The 15,242-nt window shown below is 36.3% G+C and overlaps 1 protein-coding gene across 4 annotated transcripts in view; it reads left to right on the forward strand.

Annotated features, from left to right (window-relative positions):
- plekhg5b (pleckstrin homology domain containing, family G (with RhoGef domain) member 5b) overlaps window positions 1-15,242 on the forward strand; it is a 105,639-nt gene that overhangs the window by 34,986 nt on the left and 55,411 nt on the right. Inside the window, exon 1 of one of the 4 annotated variants that reach the window (XM_022677195.2) lies at window positions 5,010-5,178. The exons of 2 other annotated variants lie outside the window; for them this stretch is intronic. In XM_022677195.2, the coding sequence (XP_022532916.2) occupies window positions 5,101-5,178 (78 nt within the window). In that variant the 5' untranslated portion in view covers window positions 5,010-5,100. Of the gene's footprint in view, window positions 1-5,009; window positions 5,179-9,445; window positions 9,593-15,242 lie in introns of those variants that run through there. One more of the 4 variants, XM_022677199.2, reaches the window with a different exon arrangement.

Consider the following 15,242-nt stretch of genomic DNA (forward strand, 5'->3'; position numbering starts at 1 on the left):
ATGCTGCTGATTTTTGCTCATTAGACCCGTAGCTCAAATTTGAAAAAGGCACTGGGTGATGTATGGGTTTAGAGGCGGGGCAGGAGGGAAAGCTGATTGGCTAAGCCACAGCAGTCTTTTAAAGGTTAAGAAATGTTTATAAACATTATTATACATTATTTTCACTACGTAAAATTAACAAATTTCAGCTATGATAAAAAAAAAGGTTTAGGGTTCAGTGGCTCTTAAATACATTTTCATGAAGCACAAAAAAAAACATTATTTGAAAGTACTTACATGTTTACACTTTGATGTTTTCTATTGATGTTTTAAGTACATTATCGTTCTAATTATTTAAATAAATATCTTTTTAGCAAAACATATGATTGTTGATATTTTTTATGCTCTATAGTACTTTGTTTAAATGTAAAGTACGTTACAAATAAAATGTATTATTATTATTATTTTTATTATTACTAAATATCATTATTAAGTGATTAGAAATATCATTATTAATTATCTAAGTATCTTAGTTATAATTGTGTATTTCAATTAAATTTGAATTTTGATGTCTTGAAGTATTTCACGATTTGATTCATTAATTTGCATTAAAAATAAAGCGATGTTTTTATGTTTTAAACTTGCTTGGTGAAAGTTTTTTAGATGTAAAAATTCAGATGCATACATTTTTCACATTGATGCATTTAAATCTTACTACCAGATGTTGTTTCAGCTCTGGCCTAAATCAATATTTTTGCATTTAAAATCACATAGACTTGAATTTATTGGTCTTTAAATAAAAAAAATATCAAATGCAGAAATTTTACTACCTCCCAAGTTTACAATGAAAGATAAAAGCATTGTTAAAATGATAAAAATGATTGTTAACGTCTATTAAAAGTTAGGAAAGTTGAAGTTTAAGTATTCAAAATGCAGATAAAAAATATATATATATACGTCAACTTTTATATTCTCCATGTCCCTTGGAGAATATATTGCTTTATTTTATTCTTCAGCTAGTCTTGGAAAGGCACATTCTAAAAAACACACTAGAAGTAAAGCATCAGTGAAGGTAACTGATGATGCTCCTCAAGTAAAACAGCATCCCGGTCACTGACCTTTTTCCAGCATGACTGCAGAAGATATAAGAATAAGGGTCTCATTGTCATTACAGTGAATCAGTGCTATAAGATGAGCGAAAGATGGCATTTCTAATGTTCTGCTTAACCTTTCAGAGCGTAACTGCAGGTTTCTTTTCTCTGAGAGGAGTGTTGACAGCTGGTTTCAGTTTAAGAGTAAATAATGTTTGGGATTTTGTATCTGCAGGTGAATCAGCAGCTCCTTCCACAGGGGAAAGGAGGGGGAATTCCAGACCCTCACCTAAAAGCAGGGAGAGGGGTAAACTTATCCAGCCTGCAGTGAGAAACAAGCAGCAGTGGAGCAGGAAACTGGCAAGCAAACACTTGTAGACATAAATAATGGACGTGTTTGCTCAGATGCTCAGACTAGAAGTTATGAAATTCCGTGATGTTATCGAAGCAGAACATTATGATATGCAGTTAGGGTTAAGTGTTGATAAGAACTGGAGGTGGAAATGAGTTTCTCAGAATCTCAGATTGTCTAACTTTGGAATATACAGTAGAATATAACTTAACTTAAAAATGATGAGTTTCATTGATTTTACCAAATTGAAAATCTCTGGAATATAATCAAGAGGAAGATGGATGATCACAAGCCATCAAATCAAGCTGAACTAAATAAAGTTATCCAAAAGCAGTGTGTAAGACTGGTGGAGGAGAACATGATGCCAAGATGCATGGAAAAATGGGTTATCCACCAAATATTGATTTCTGAACTCTTAAAACTTTATGAATATGAACTTGAAGATGAAGATGAGATCTGAGATTTTTGTTTCTCATTTTCTGCAAATAAATGCTCTAAATGACAATATATATTTTTTTTAATTTTGGAGAAATGTTGTCTGTGGTTTATAGAATAAAACAGCAATGTTAATTTTACTCAAACATAAACCTATAAATAGCAAAATCAGAGAAACTGATTCAGAAACTGAAGTGCTCGCTTAGTCTCTTGGTCTAGTTAAAACAAAAAGCATCAAATCTACCCTGAGCCCTAAGATATTATAATACAGTAAAAATAAATAAATAAATAAATAAATAAACTGTGACTTGGCTACTGCCACTTTCACCTGGATGGTCCCTCTATGTGTGCCATCAGACTCTTGTATCTCATCCAGAACGCATCAACGTGGCTGTGTTGTCTTGTCTTGGCTGGCTTCCTGTAGCCGCCCGCATCCGATTCAACACCTTGATTCTTCTGCCCTAGAAGACTAAAAATGGAACAGCTCCTTTTAAAAAGGCTCATTTATGCTAAAAGTTAAATACGGATACAGATATGAACTGAGCTACACTTCACTCCACAAGTATAAATTAAAGATTTTTTTTTTTAAATTAAAACTTTCTCTGATTTTACTATTTATAGGTTTATATTTGAGTAAAATGAACAATTTTATTCTATAAACTACGGACAACAATTCTCCCAAATTCCAAATAAAAATATTGTCATTTAAAAGCATTTATTTGCAGAAAATGAGAAATGGCTGAAATAACAAAAAAAAGATGCACAGCTTTCAGACCTCAAATAATGCAAAGAAAACAACAAGTTCATATTCATAAAGTTTTAATAATCCAGAAATCAATATTTGGTGGAATAACCCTGGTTTTTAATCACAATTTTTTTCATGCATCTTGGCATCATGTTCTCCTCCACCAGTCTTACAAACTGCTTTTGGAGAACTTTATGCTGCTTTACTCCTGGTGCAAAAATTCAAGCAGTTCAGTTTGAAATGTTTGATGGCTTGAGATCATCCATCTTCCTCTTGAATATATTCCAGAGGTTTTCAATTTGGCCAAAAATGTTAATTTTTTGTCAACCTGTAGTAGTTTCTGCGTACACAGCAAAGCCCTTTTAAAAGTCACTCTGGGTATAGGCATCTGCTAAATGCCAGAAATGTGAATCCAATGTTTTGAGCACGACCATTGCGAGACCTTTACCTCTGACCTGAACTTGACTACACTTCCCTCTCTCGTCCCAGAGCCGCCGTATTGCTGAGATCAGGGTTAATGCCGAGGTCAACCTCAAAGGAGCTCCTTCCTCTGTAGTCGTCCCCACAGCGGCTTTGCTTCAGGAGCCTAAGCCTCTGGATAATGCCATAGCTGCTGGCTGCTGCTCTAAATATAGGCCCCTTTAATTGAGGAGGACAGTAGGGGTCCTCATGGCGGAACAGAGGGGGTTCCAGCCCACCTCAGTCATATTTCTTTTTTCTTGTTCTGGAAACAAATTGTAGACGACTTAAGCAAAGCTCCAGCATGGCTTGGGTTAAAGAACAAAGGAGAAGATGTAAAGTATTGATCTGGCAGAGTCAATAATATATCCACAATTTCTGTCTGCTGGTTGAGAACCTCAGACTGTATGAAGCAGAATTAGACAGCAGACTTTGTTTGAGAGAGGGATCTGTAGCAAGTCAGCAGATGGGGGAGATGTAAGGACGTTCAGATAAGGAGTTTTGTGCTTCTATCGCAGTTAAGCAAGAACTAGCTTGTTTGTGTTTTGCCATTTAGCTCAAGCTAACATTAATGTGGTGATTGCTAAGCAAAATTCACAAAAAGTGACAGAGCCCTTAAACGGCTCATTCTGAAAGAGATTGAAAATGGTAAGAATAGAGCTGGCAAGATCTCTTTATTAGAGTGATTTTGTGTGAAGAACTTCATTAACATTTTGTTTGTTTTGCTTATAACAATATAATAAGCTTAACAGACATGTTTATATGAATATTAAGGAGCTGGTCTACAATCTTCTACAATGTCAATTTCTGCCTCTGCAGCGCCCTCTCAGGTTTAACTGTGCTATAGGTGTGGATGATCTGCGTCTCACCGCAATTAGCCAATCAGCTCTCCCTCCTGCCCTGCCTCTAAACCCATACATCACCCAGTGCCCATCTCAAACTATCCCTCGGATATTTATGGTTGGAGTCAGCAATAGGGGCACAGGGGTGTGCCATATCGGATCGTACACGATAATATCGTCAATCCCATTTCCCATTATATATCTAATAGAGACTATAGACTATATTTGTACAGTATCATTTATTTTACTTTAATCCTGGATATATGGAGATATTTGGAGTGTGTTATTAGTATTATTAGTATCATGACCTTCTGGATTATTGACTACTGTTACAAATCTGATAGAATTCTTGTATTTTTGTAATATCTCACTTAGGGGTGTGCAGTAATAAAATGTTTTTTTTTTTTTTTTTTTTTTTCTTGCAGTGTATAGTGTATTTTTGAAGTGTTTTGTCATATCGCTAAGAGTATTGTTATCGCGATAATTCCATGAAATATTGTGATATTATTTTAGGGCCGTATCGCCCCACCCCTAGTCAGGTTAAAAGCAATCCTTTTAACCATCCCAATATTTTTTGGCATGTATTGCAGGGCTGAAATACAGGGATTTATGTATATCAATAAAAAATAAAAATAAATAAAGCTGACTAGACAAAACATGAAAAATAAAAACCTTTTCTTAGTTTATTATTATTTTTTTTTTATACTGTTCATAGGTTTATCTGATTCGAGGTTGTTGTTCTTGTGAACCTGTTTAGTTAAAGAGACTTCCGGTATGAATGAGGAAATTAATAAGTGCTTTGTAGTGAAGGTAGGATGAGAAAATGATAGTCAATCAGTGTTTTTGCCTCTGGCTTACACTGACAGGTAAGAAGGGGGCGGGGCATAGTGTGTGTGTGTGTGTGTGTGTGTGTAGGTGTGTGTGTGTGGGTCAAAAGCATGTTTTTTCTCCCTCATTCATACTCTAGCCTCGCCCCCTCACCAACAAGATAAGCTTCCAGATCTCTGTTCGCTCACAACAGATCAGGTGACAAAATACTTCACATCACACATACACACACACACACACACTCTCATACACATCACAAACTCTCATACACATCACGCACTCTCATACACATCACACACACTCAGAAGAGCAGCAGACAAGGGGACTGGATGTATACTGGCTTCAGGGGGCTGATCGTAGGCTACACACATGCATTCGCATCAGCTGACCTGCAGCCCGCTGAGTTCGGGGGGTGCGAACACCCACGTGTTTCTGTGTCTTCCTCAGGTGAGCGATATGGTATCTCACAGTAACTTTACTTTCTCACTCTTCTTCATTTTTTTCTCCCTATCTTTCACCTCTTCTCTTTTTGCTCTCTTTTTTTATTGGCTAAATTCTGTTTTATGTGGTGTCTGATGTAAATTTGTGAGATTTATGAGTGTGTGTGAATGCTGTGCGTAGGCTGCGTGGACATTAGAGCCGCACTGAATATTTGGCAACCGTAATTGTTTGCCTAAAAAAATATAAGTGAAAAGTCTGAACTGTTTTTTTGTTTTTGTTTTTTTGTTTTTTAACAATGACTCATTCATGAACAAGTCAAATTGCAGAGTTTCTTCTAACATTAGGATTTTTTCAAAGCAGTAGCAGCAGAAGCAGGCCTACCTTCTACCTAATTACCTTCACCTGCTTCCTTCCCTGCCCCCTGTAGGTGCTGCATAAATAAAAATGATGAGTTTCTTTGATTTTAACAAATTGAAATCCTCTGAAACATAATCAAGAGGAAGATGGATGATCACAAGCCATCAAACCACCAAACTGAACCACCAGGAGTAAAGCAGCATAAAGTTGTCTATCCAAAAAGCAGTGTGTAAGACTGGTGGAGGAGAACATGATGCCAGTATGCATGAAAACAGGGTTATCTTACCAAATATCGATTTCTGAACTCTTAAAATGAACTTGTTGTTTTCTTTGCATTATTTGAGGTCTGAAAGCTCTGAATTTTTTTGTTATTTCAGCCATTTCTCATTTTCTGCAAATAAATGCTCTAAATGACAATATTTTTATTTGGAATTTGGGAGAAATGTTGTCTGTAGTTTATAGAAAAAAACAACAATGTTCATTTTAATCAAACATAAACCTATAAATAGCAAAATCAGAGTAACTGATTCAGAAACTGAAGTGGTCACTTAATATGTAGACTGAGCAGGGAGTGAGAGTGAGGGAGAGAGCCAGCAGTTAGAGCTCATGTTTATTCTATCCATAAATTAAATAAAATTAATCATTTAGAATCTGATATAATGCTTTAGTATCACATTACCTTTTATATCTCTTTAAATACGTGTCTGTTTTTCTGCTGAAAGATACAGTCTGTATAGGGGAAGGATGGCAATGTTAAGTGAGCCAACATGGCCTTAACATTTGTTTGTTTACCAAACGACTATCTGTCTTTCTCTTTGTAAATTCCTCTCACATAAGTGAAGTAGAGTGGCACTACCGAGGTAAATCTATGATTAGATTACCGGGAGAAGTTCATCTGAAGTAAACATATGATAAGATTAGAACTATGAAGGTAGATTTATGATTAGAATAGCATTACTTAGGTAAATTTTTGACGGAAATATCAATGATTCAATACATTTATGATTAGAATAGAAGAATAGCACTACTGAAGTAAATGTGTCACTGAAAAAATCACTGATTAAGGAAATGTATAACGAGAATAGCACTGCTCAGGTAAACGTATGATTAGACTAGCACTTCTGAGTTAAATGTATGGTTAGAATAGCACCGCTGAAGTACACTGATGATTAAAATAGCCCTACTGAAGTACATGTAAAATCACTGATTAAGATTATCACTACCTGATTACATTTATGAATAGAATAGCACTACTATGTACTATGTACATTTATGACTGAAATAGTACTAATGAAAATTATGTAAGGCTTAGAAAAACACTACGGAGGTAAATGTACTATTAGAATTGCACTACTTAGGTAAATTTATGACTGAAAAATCACTGTTTGAGAATAGCCCTGCTGAGGTAAATGTAAAATCACTGATTAAGATTGTAACTACCTGGTTACATTATGAATAGAATATCACAACTAAGGTATATTTATGGCTAAAATTGCACTGACGAAATGCAGTAGGCTTAGAAAAGCACTACTGAGATAAATGTATTACTAGAAAAGCACTACTTAGGTAAATTTATGATTGAAAAATCACTGTTTGAGAATAGCCCTGCTGAGGTAAATGTAAAATCACTTATTAGGTTTGTAACTACCTGGTTACATTTATGAATAGAATATCACAACTAAGGATGAAATGCAGTAGGCTTAGAAAAGCACTACTGAGGTAAATGTATTATTATAAAAGTACTACTGAGGGAAATAGATGATTAGAATGGCACCATTTCTGTTTTTAAAAATTCTGAAAAATACTGTGGTGCATCCCTAGTTAAAATTGATGTGTGAAAGTGTGCTTAAAAAAGAAAGATAAGAAAAAGAAGAGGTTGGTATTTGTGGAGCGAGGCCTGCACAAGCTCTTGGAAATTTCCTAGTGAATGTCATGGATGGTGATGTGTGAGTGGAGAAGTTTGAACATGTCAGCCTGAAAGCAGGTCTGTACTGGAATTGTGGATTGCAGAGTTTTGGAAAAGCAAAGATATTTCCTTAATTGTCACTTTCTCTTTCTCTCTCTCTCTCACCCTCTCTTAGTTCACTCTCTTTCTCTCTTGCTGTCTCTTTTGATATACAGTATATTTATTTCTTACAACTGTATGAACAGAAGTACTGGGACAAATGCTCCTTCAATGTTTCCTCTGAAATTAAGGGACTGAACTAAAAGGTTATACTGCTTTTGTTGGAGTAACTGTCTCTAATGTCCAGAAAAGGCTTTTGAATAGATGTTGGAACATTGCTGTGAGGATTTGATTGTGTTAGTAAGGTCAGGATGCTGGATGTGGATGGAGGCCATGCGGCTCCCCCTCCCCCCTCACGCTTCTCAGGCAGCAGCAGCCTGTCACTCACACAGATACAGAGACAGTGCTGTGTATCTACTTCCTGTTTCAGGAATCAAAACGTTGCAGCATGACGTGTTTGATATATAGTGTTTCTCTCTTTCTCACTTTATCTCTCTCAGCTGGAAAGTGTAATCTTCTCCTCTCTTTCCGAGCCTTTCTCTCTTTCATAAACATAAAGTTCCAAATTGCTGTAATGTTTTTGTTCACACACACACACACACACACACACACAAAATCTTTCTCTTTTTGGCCTGACTAGCATAATTTCTGTGTTTTCCTCCAGAGTCTGCATATTTCACATCTGCTTCTTATATCAACTACCCAAGATCCTCTGCTTCCGTCAGTTTACCCCCCCCCTCAACACACACACACACACACACACACACACACACACACACACTCTCTCTCTCTCCCCTTCACCCCAACTGCAAGTAACAGGTAGACCTTGGCTCCCAGTGATCAGTTTCCAGCTCCAAACAGAAACACAGTTCATCCACTTCCACACACTCACCTCATCTGCTGTGCTCCACTCTCTCTCTCTCTCTCTCTCTCTCTCTCTCTCTTTCTCACTCTGTCACTCCTTTGTTCCTTATTTCTTCCACTCCATCCTCCACTCCTTCTTTATTCAATCCCACTGTCACTCTTTCTTTACTTCTTTTACACCTGCACTCTCCTTCCATCTTAAGCTCTTTTTCCTTCATTATTGATTTTTCTCCGCCCCTCCTTTTTCTTTATTGTTCTTCTTTGTTCCTAGTTTTTTTTTTCTCTATTATCCTTCCTTCTTTTTTTTCCTTCAACTTTCATTTCCGTCACTTTTTAATTCTTTCCTTTTTAAGTTTTTTTTTCCTTTTTTTCTGTAAACCTTTTGTTTGTTTGCTTTCTACTTGTCCTTCATTTCTTCCATCTTTCTTTCCCTCCTATTCCTATTATTTTCCTTTCTTTCTGCCACACCTTCCTTTCTTTCTTCTTCCCTTCTTCTTTCCTTTCCTTCCTTCCTTCCTTCCTTCCCTCATTCCTACTTTCTGTCCTTCCTATCTTTTCTTTTTTCTGTACTTTTCTATACCCTTTCTATATCATTAATTCAGTTTTCATGAATTCTTTCTTTTTCTTTCTTCCTTTTCACTCATTGCTTTTTTATATTATATCTTACTTATTTAATTTCTTCTTTTTTCTTTCCTTTACATCCCTCTATCACTCCCCTATCTCTCTCTCTCTCTCTCATTCTCCTGCTCTCTCTCTCTTTCTCTCTCTCTTTAGTTTTCTTCTCTCTTTGCTCTTTTCATATTATTTCTTACATATTTAATTCCTTCTTTTTTCTTTCCTTTACTTTTCTCTCTCTCTCTTTTTCTCTCACTATTTCTCCTACTCTCTCTCTTTTTTCTCTCACTAATTATCCTACTCTCTCTCTTTTGTTTTCTTCTCTCTTTACTTTCCTCTCTCTCTCTCTCTCTCTCTCTCTCTCTCTGTGTGCACATATGCTGGCTCTATTCCTCCCCTCCGGCTATGGATAGCAGTGTTGCGTCAGAGTGAGCTGTAGAAGCTGAGACGGTTCCTCAGCACTCAGTGTGTTTGAGAGCTTAGAGACAGAACAAGAGATTGAGACGGAGAGAAAGAGAGACGGAGAGAGGGAGAGAGAGAGACGGGAGATCGAAGGAGAGAGCGAGGGAGCAGCTGCTGGTGAGTGCACTGGTTCTGATCTGTGTTACTGGGCCGTTACTGGGCCGGTGTGTGATGTGTTTCCAGCTGGACGAGGGCGGCTGTAGTTGGGAACGTGTTTGGGAGCAGTGGAGCTGTTCTTCTGGGACGGGCTGACAGGTTCTGCTGCTTTATTGAGAGACTGGTTTCCAGCTGTGAGAGGATCTGCTTCCTTCAGAGATTTAACGTTTTAATAGTCGTGACATTCGATTATAGTGCAGAATTATCTGTGATTAAAGACGTACGTTTAATCAGATGATCTGCTTTCAGCCCAGATTTCACTTTATCTGGCTCACGTTCTCTCACTGGGTGGTGTTGGAACAGTTGTGAAGGCTGTGACAGGCTGGCAGTTTCAGGTGGGTGTGTATGCACATGTTTGGCTTTCTGGAGAAGGGCTCACGCTGCATGTTGGAACACACACCGGCGGAATGTTCAGTGTGTGGGAAGATGAGACACCTACTGTCTAAGATGAACCGGGTATAATGGAGTGCTAATAATTAGTCATTAAGCTTTGTATTATGGGGATCTGATAAAGTGAATCACAGTATCAGTGTCTGTCTGACTGAAACAGTCCTAAGTTGTGTGAATGATGGGAAAATATGGGAAAATAATGTAATAAAAAAAAAACTTTATTTCAGTAATTCAGTAATTCAAAAATATGAAACACACAGTGATCTATTTTATGTGTTTATTTCTCTTAAGGTTGATGATTATGGCTTTCAGCCAATGAAAACCCAAAAATGTGTGTCTCAGAAAATGTTAATATTGTTTAAGACCGATTGTTACTTTTGGCAGTGTGGGCAGTGTGCCAAATCCTGCTGGAAAATGAAATCCGCATCTCCATAAAAGTTAAAATAATGTACTTAACTTTTTTTTCAGTTTTTATGGAAGAATAAAAATAAAATAAAAAATAATCATAATCAGGAATTGCTCACAAATGTTAAAAAACATATAAATATTTTTAAATATGTATTTTTTATATACCCTAGACCTTGTGATTACTGTAATGCAGAGAATATAGACAGAATGACAAAACTTAAGGCAAAACTGACAAATAAATAAATGTCTGAATAAGAAAAACAATGTGCAATGAATACTTTATTAATTTATTCATTTTATATAGGGTTTCTATAAAGTTTAAGACTAGCTTTTATAGTGGTAAGCATTGTGTTTACTTAATATGTACTATTAAATGTAGTTATACATACTAACTTTATGGGAACGTTAAAATAAAAAAGTTACTTTGCAGGAACTAGTTATAGCAGCAACTAATTATAGCTTAATTACAATTGAAATATAATACTATAAGATGCTGTAATTTGTTCCAGAATAGTATATTTAGTATATATTTAAGTACGTATTAATTTTAATGCTAAAAGAATGAACTTCTTCAAGTTAAGTATTCCTTTCAAAATTTCCTAAATGCTATTTTCTTTTATAAGGGTCTTCTAACCAAACATTTTATTTTTCAGAGTGTTGCTTATGTGTATTTTAAACTTCTGTAAAGTTAATCTGCTGTACGCTGGACCTGTTGACCTTCTCGCCTCTAGTTGACTCTGCAGAGCTCCAGACATGAGTAAAGCAGTCTGTGTAAACTTTGTGTAAATAGTGGAATATTTGCTAAAAACTGTTTATTTAATTCTAGAACAGATGTTTAGTGGTTTCACCCGTTTTCCAAGGAAGCTCATAGTTTCTTATTTATAGATCTGAGTCAGATTTGCGCGTCACGTTGAAGCAGACGCTTTTCCAGTATTGATCAGAGTCTGTAACTGTGGAAAACCCCTGGGAGACCTGCAGGATTGTGCCACAGCCTCCTGTAAGTGGGCGGAGCCTGAGAAACTTGCTGCTCGTGGCTTTTTCTCTTCCTGTAAATGAGACGCTGCGCAAGAACGAGTGACTGGACATCAACACGAGATTTTTCAGCAGAAACTGCATTTAACCAGAGTTCATGTTTTGTTTGTTCTCTTGGTTAACCTGTATACTAGTTTGATGTTAAAATCAGGCACAGTTAGTTCAGACCCTGTAATGTGATTGGCTGAGAGGTGTTCTATGAGTGACGTTATCAGCCGGTAATGCACTGTAACCGAAGCTCTCCGTGTATTACTCCGCCACATACAGGTAACCTAGCAACGATGCAGCGCTTACAAACCAAACAGCACAAACGCAGCTACAAACAGAGCAGCAATGGAACTATTTTAACTTGTGGAGTTTTTATAACCAAACAGATTTGTTTTGTTTTTTTCGTCCTCCCATTCACACATCTTTAATTAAGATGTAAATATTAACAGACAATATTGATATTGCAGACAATTTTTTTTAATCTCTTCTATTATGAGGATTTTTTTTGTAATCATTTTCGTAGAGAAATTTGTTTTATTCATGTAAATTGCCATTAAGTCCATTTTTTTCTGGATGATTAGATTATTTCAGAAAATAAGTAATATTAACTTATTGTAGTATCAATATTTCCCTTTTTATTGCGCTGTTAAATTGCCTTTGTTACCCAAGTTGCCAGGTTTGTAGTTTTCTCACCAAACTGGGCTTGTTTGATAGTCGTGGGTTAAAATTCAATAAATGACATACACGTTTTTTTTTTTGTTTTTGTTTTTTGCAACATTTATTTTAACTTCATTACAAACTGTTGAAAGTAAAAATGTACTCTATTTTCTATTTTTGTATTTGGCAACCCTAGGTATTGGGCTAGTTTAAGCATTTGATGGGCAGTTTGAGGATCAGAATCTTAAAGATTTTTTTTTTTTTTTGCTGGACCTGGCAACCCTGGCTGCATTTCACTGTCTGCTTTCTTTCTATTGCTCTATTGAACTATATCATATATGATATACTATATATTTAAATACTGAGATATGTTTAAATGTATAATGAGCTGATATACAGTGAGTATGACGTATTGACAAGCCTATTGATTGACGATTGATGTTCAGTCTGTTTAGTTCCATTAAACCTGTGTCTGTTGGTTGCATGCTAATCTGCAGGCGAATTCCCATTACCATGCTAATGCTAACAATTTCCTGCGTTTTCAAAGCACAGAGAATTATTCACAGCTCATTGTGTTTGGTTAATTAGAGGTATTTAGGGATGCAGGTGGGGTCACTTCATTTCCTCAGACACATTCAGCTCTTTGAAGTGATGGGAGGAAGGCTCTTGAGATGCAAACCTCAGTTTATTTGTAGCACTGATGACTATTTTGGATCGTATTTTGGATCTTCGTTCTGCAGTGTGAAACTAGGACAGCTTCACTTTTTACTTCGCTGTTTTGAACATCTGCGAGCCTGTGGCCCTTCGGACATTACCCAGATACTCCAGATACCCCTGACTGTTGACTTTGATGTCTTTTTCTTCTTTATTTGGGTGATTGAAACTGATAAAATAGATCATTAAGTTTCAGTATAGATCATTAAATCCACAATGAACTAATCTGAAGGTCTCAATAATAGTAATGTTGATGATTATGGCTTAAAGCCCAAGAAAAACCCAAAAATCAGTATCTCAGAAAATTAGAATATTATATAAGACTAACTGGTACTTTTGTCAGTGTGGGCAGTGTGCCAAGTCCTGCTGGAAAATGAAATCCGCATCTTCATAAAAGTTGTCAGCAGCAGAGGGAAGCATGAAGTGCTGTAAGATTTTGTGGGAAAACAAAACTGCACTGACTTTAGACTTGATAATAAAACACAGTGGATCAACACCAGCAGATGACAGACATGTCTCTCCAATCCATCACTGATCATCAGTAAATTTTACTAAATTGTATTTGTAAATCAAGGGAGCAGAGTCTGGAGGAAGAGTGGAGAGACACACAGTCCAAACTGCTCGAGGTCTAGTGTGAAGTTTCCACCAATCAGTGATGGTTTGGAGAGACATGTCCATCATCTGCTGGTGTTGATCCACTGTGTTTTATTATCAAGTCTAAAGTCAGGGCAGTTTTGTTTTCCCACAAAACCTTACAGCACTTCATGCGTCCCTCTGCTACTGACAACTTTTATGGAGATGCGGATTTCATTTTCCAGCAGGACTTGACACACTGCAAACACTGATTTTTGGGTTTTCATTGGCTGTAAGCCATAATCATATATATATAAATAAATGCCTAAAATAGATCACTCTGTGTTTAATACATCTATATAATACATGAGATTGTTGCAGTGTCTGTTTCTCCAGATCGACTGATGGCCTGGCCTCTAAAGCTTCTGTGGCTCCTAGAGGGAAAGAATACAAGCCGTTTGAGGTTTGATGTGGATAATGCCACTTACACATTCGGAGCTTTTACGTCTCCAGCCCTGGATCTCAAAACCATGTGTGCCCGCGGCTCACTTCACAAGGGTAGTCATAACAGGGCTTTCTGTTTTTAGCTCCGTTTAATGGGAGTCAATGAGAAACAAAACGAGGTAAACTAATAGAAAGCAGCCCTGCCTTATGTAAGAAAGTTATTATTTTTTTACAGGCCAGACATGAGTCCTCGAAACTAAAACCCTCTGTCATGCTGCCACCCAGCCCCTGTGTTTATTAAAGTGAATTAGACTGTTCTACTGGAAGATTCAGAAGGTAATTATAGTTCTAAACACATACCAAGACCCTTCGTTCTCTGACAAAACGCAATATGTTTTTTTTTTTTTTTTTTTTTTTTTTTTTAAGTATAAAGTACATTTGAATGGTTTTGATTGGTTGTTGTTGTTATTTGTGTAATAACAACAGTGAAGCAGAACATTATGACCACCTCAACCTCAGATTACCCTCTTTTCACCCTGTTCTTAAGTGGTCAGGACCCCACAGAATCACCACAGAGCAGGTCTGATAGTGGTGGTGTATAAGGTGTTTGTGTGTGTTGTGCAATGTTCAATGAAAAACAAGTACTTTTACAACTTTTGCCGATTATTGAAAAAATTTTATACACAAACTTTCCCTGACTGTCCTTAACAATAGAATTCTCCAAAAATGAGCTGAAATACAGCTCTGGAAAAAATAAGAGACCTCTTAAAAATGATGAGTTTCTTTGATTTTAGCAAATTGAAAACCTCTGGAATATAATCAAGAGGAAGATGGATGATCACAAACCATCAAACCACCAAACTGAACTGCTTGAATTTTTGCACCAGGAGTAAAGCAGCATAAAGTTATCCAAAAGCAGTGTGTTAGACTGGTGGAGGAGAAGAACATGATGCCAAGATGCATGACAAAAACTGTGATTAAAAAACAGGGTTATTCCAGCAAATATTAATTTCTAAACTCTTAAAACTTTATGAATATGAACTTGTTTTTTCTTTGCATTATTTAAGAAGCTCTGCATCTTTTTTTGTGATTTTAGTTATTTCTCATTTTCTGCAATAAATACTCTAAATTACAATATTTTTATTTGGAAGAAATGTTGTCTGTAGTTTATAGATAGTCAGATTCAAAGACCGGTCAAGCTCTAAATGAGCAGTCTATAAATACATATATATATAAAATACTATGTTTCTGAGAATTAGTACAGTATCACCAAAAACAATATAGTGATATTCTGGAAATATCAACGTATGTTTTTCCAAAGTTTAGAAGGTATACAGCCAAATGAGACTCACGTCAGATACAGTGGTAAACATACTGTACTGAATCTGAATGAAGCAATTAGTAT

This window comes from Astyanax mexicanus, chromosome 13 (assembly GCF_023375975.1).
Source record: "Astyanax mexicanus isolate ESR-SI-001 chromosome 13, AstMex3_surface, whole genome shotgun sequence".
Lineage (NCBI taxonomy): Eukaryota > Metazoa > Chordata > Actinopteri > Characiformes > Acestrorhamphidae > Astyanax > Astyanax mexicanus.